General features: G+C 40.3%; 1 protein-coding gene across 1 annotated transcript; it reads right to left on the bottom strand.

Moving 5' to 3' along the window:
- Nucleotides 1–2,005: 2,005 nt before the first annotated feature.
- Nucleotides 2,006–3,448, bottom strand: si:dkey-6n21.13 (P2Y purinoceptor 4). The gene has a single exon (XM_053343476.1). It carries the CDS (start codon nt 3,446–3,448, stop codon nt 2,006–2,008), a length of 1,443 nt encoding a protein of 480 aa, XP_053199451.1.
- Nucleotides 3,449–3,913: the final 465 nt, after the last annotated feature.

Raw genomic sequence — 3,913 nt, 5'->3', positions numbered from 1 at the left:
GTCCAGGGGGCAGACATTTAAGAGTAGGCTTAAAACTTTCCTTTTTGATAAAGCTTATAGTTAGGGCCGGGCAGGCTTGTCTGGGGCCAGTCCCTAGTTATGTTTCTATAGGCTTAGACTGCAATGATGCAGTGAGGTTCTCTCTCCTCCTCCCCATACATGATGTTATTATTATTATGATTATTGTTACTGTACCTCTCTTTATTCCTGGTAAAGAAGAGTTTTTTTGTTGCCACTGTGCTGGCTCATGAGGCAATGTTGGGTCACTTTTAATTTAATTAAAGGGTTCTCAATGTGAAAAGTGCCTTGAGATAAATTTTGTTGTGATTTGGCACCATAACATTGAATTGAAAATTTAACCTGTTTCATTGTGCTTGAGGGTTTGTAGATAGACCAATAAACATGACCAGAATACTGAGCCATTTAGAAGCACAATTTTGTATGGTCATATTTTACTGGCAGACTAGCAGCAATCACAAAGTTGTGTGAAATATTGTATCACCTGGTCTTTGTTCACAGCAGAGCAAACCAAACCCAGGTGACTCTGAGAAGAACATTTTACTGTACAGTGTACAGTAATGCAAAACAAACAATATTCTATTATAACAATCTGTACTTATTAATGTTTAATATGTGAGAAAATAATAAAATACTAACAATTTAGAGAATAAAATGATAAGACAATGACAACAATGTTGATTAAAATGGTAAAGTACAGTATCTGTGTCACAGATGTGTAGGCTTAAACAGCCAAATAGGACGCAGTACACATATGAGTTTTAAGTCTAGCCTTGAAGGTTCACAAAAAAGGAGCTTCTCTATTGTAGGTGGGAAGACTTTTTACAAAAGTAAGGACCATGAAAGAAATATGCTCTGAAACCTGATGACTTTTTATGTTAATAACCATATTCAAGAGAAAACTGACTGTGTGCAGATGAGGGTGAGAATTTTCCAATTTGCTCACTGGCAGTGGAGATAGTGGTGTGAAGTGAACAAATGTCCTGGTTAGTGTGTGCATACTAGCAGCAGTTTTGTGAACAATGTAAAGGATTTTGACAGATGACTGGGGAAGGCTGGATATCAAGTCAAGGAAATGAATGAGTGAATTTAATTATGTGATTAAAAAAAAGATGGATTCTGGCTAAGCTGCAGAGGAGGTGAAAAACTCTTGGCAGTATGCTTTCAACAAATTAATATGTACTAAGTGTTGTCTGAATATGTAGAAAGGCAAAAATGTTCAGAATAGTCACATTTGAAGGTGGGACAAAAGCCTGCCATCATAAATAGGGAAAAGGTGTGATTAATTGTACAAATGGGGTAAATGGCATATATGTTTAGACAGCTTGAAGTTTCAAATCCTGGTCTTCAAACCCTTTCACATCCCTGGACACCTGGCCAATCACAAAGTCAAGTGGCCATGATTATCAGCAGATTATTAGCAGAGGTGAAGGTATTCAGATCCTGGTCTACAATTTAACAAGCACTTCCTGTGAAAGTGAAAGACAAATACATCTGATTGACAAGAGCAGTGACACTGTTAACACAGTAGTTGGTAAACACTTCAAGTAAAGGCGTGGACTGCCTCAAGGTGTAATTATCAGTCTTTACAGCTTGAGCACTTGGTGTGGAAGTTAGTATGCACATAGACTATTTCAGTGGGCTTTTCAGTGTAGCACACTTTAAATTGATTATCACATTTATCAATTATCCCAGTGTAGAACTTTTGCTCTCTAACACATTATAAATATACACCATCCACAAAAAGTGAGGTGGCTTATTTGAATACATATGGGAACTTCTTGGGTAACTTTTATAATATGACTTGCAATTAGACATAAAGAAATAATTAGAAATAAAGGACATGTAATTGGGCTTTTTGTATAGGCCTTCTTTAATCATTGTTTTTGCTACAGTGCTCATATTATATATTATATAATAGTTTGTTTTCCAATAAAATACATCTACAGTGCATCTAAAATTCATTCTTTAATACAGCATGAAACATCTATTCAACTAAATATCTGACTTTTGCTCTGTTCATGTATGATGGACTGTTGTGAAATGGTTTATCCTCCTTATTGTCCATCACATCTTCAATCTTCCCCTCCTCTGCATTCTCTGCTTTTCCCATCATCCTCAGTGGCAACAGAAGCCCACCGTATTGTTGAGTGGTGGTGTTTACCGCCTGACAACAGTGAGCTCCCCCCTTGTCTTTAGTCAGGAAGTAAAGGAGGGCATTGAGCCATGCGTTGAATGATGCCAAAGGTCTTGTGATCTTGTAGCACATGGAGACCATGGTCATGGTGTGACAGGGAACTCCCTTGGTTACTTTCAACAGGAGAAAGATAGTTCTGGTTACATGGAAGGGGAAGAAACACAGAGCAAAGAGGAGGGTAATGGTGACGATGGTCTTGATGGATTTTCGTCTGCGATTGGCATACGGGGAGTGAGCGCCAAGGAAAATGGAAATTCCTTCTTCTCTTCCCAGTGTCTTTGACAGCCCATTGCCTCCTCTTCTTCCTCGTCCAACTATTCTAGGGCCACTCCTTTCTTGTCTGTCCATGCCCTCATGTCCTCCCTCTTTTGGGCCTTGGCGGGACGAGGGTTGAGAATGCAGAGTCCTAAATATGGTCAGAACTACGTGGGAGTAACACCAAGCAATTATGGAAAAAGGCAAAAAGAAGCCTAACAAATGGAGGATGATGCCATAGGGCACATAATCAGAAAACTCTTTATCTATAGCATCATCCCAACAGTTCTGGTACTCCTCAACCATTCCTCCCCAGTTACCCTGGTTGGTATTACTGTTTATTGGTAATTGCTCATGGTTTGGGTTGTCAGCACCACTTGCATTGCTACCAATGCCTGCCAATCTTGTCACATGACCGGTTTGAGCAAACCGGAAGATAGGACAAGTCAAAGCAAACACTACAATCCAAACCAGGACACAAGTGCACTTAACAGCCTTCTTGGTCTCTAGTGTAATGACTTTCATTGGGTGACAGATACCAAGGTACCTGTGGACAGAAATGCAAGTGAGGAAGAAGATGGAGCAGTAGAGGTTAAAGTAGAAAAGAAAACGGACCAGGCGGCACATGAAGTCCCCAAAGACCCAGCGGTCACGCATGACATAACTGGCTACAAGGAATGGCAGTGACATGCCGTACATGAAGTCTGTGGAGGCTAGGTTGACCATGTAGATCAGCGAAGCATTCCAGCGCTTGGTTCGACGAAAGGAACGGTAGAGGACGACAGAGTTGAGGGAGATGCTAAAGATGAAGGTGAAAGAGTAACAGATGGGGAGAAAGATGTACTTGTAGGACTCGTCAATACTGCAAGACGGAGGTGGAGGGGTAGTGGAGGGATTGGAAGAAGGAGAGGAGGAGCTTAGGAAGTTATTGAGTATGGAGACACTCATGTTTTGAGAAACACCACTACTGGATGGCATTGTGAGGGATTCAGTGATTTTCATGTGAAGGAGAAGTTGAACAAGGCTGTGGACTGTATGTCTGGCATCCTGTCAGGCTTCCTCTTGGTCATCCTTGTAAAATGTTTTGTATCATCCTTTACAGTATACTCTAGATGACTTTAGATGGTCAGGTCCAGGCATGGGTGTTCACCTATAGATGAAGAGACAAATGGTCATTAAATCTGTTAAACTCTATCTTTGCAAGAGTTATCACGATATTTTACTGGCTCTATGCACAAAACAACTGTATCAGTGCAGGTTTGTACGTATCACTGATCATTGCCAGTCACACAGTTATTTGAATGGCTACTTAGATTGTAAGCACTAATTCCATCAGCGCAACAGCAGAGTGATGTCATACTTTGCTGCTGTGTGTTGCGTTCACTTTTTTTTTCTAATTCTACCTTTATTTTCCAAATTTGAAATTTGCTGAAACCTCCTTTC

Source organism: Scomber japonicus, chromosome 22 (assembly GCF_027409825.1).
Source record: "Scomber japonicus isolate fScoJap1 chromosome 22, fScoJap1.pri, whole genome shotgun sequence".
Classification (NCBI taxonomy): Eukaryota; Metazoa; Chordata; class Actinopteri; order Scombriformes; family Scombridae; genus Scomber; species Scomber japonicus.
This window is presented reverse-complemented; position numbering and strand designations above follow the sequence as displayed.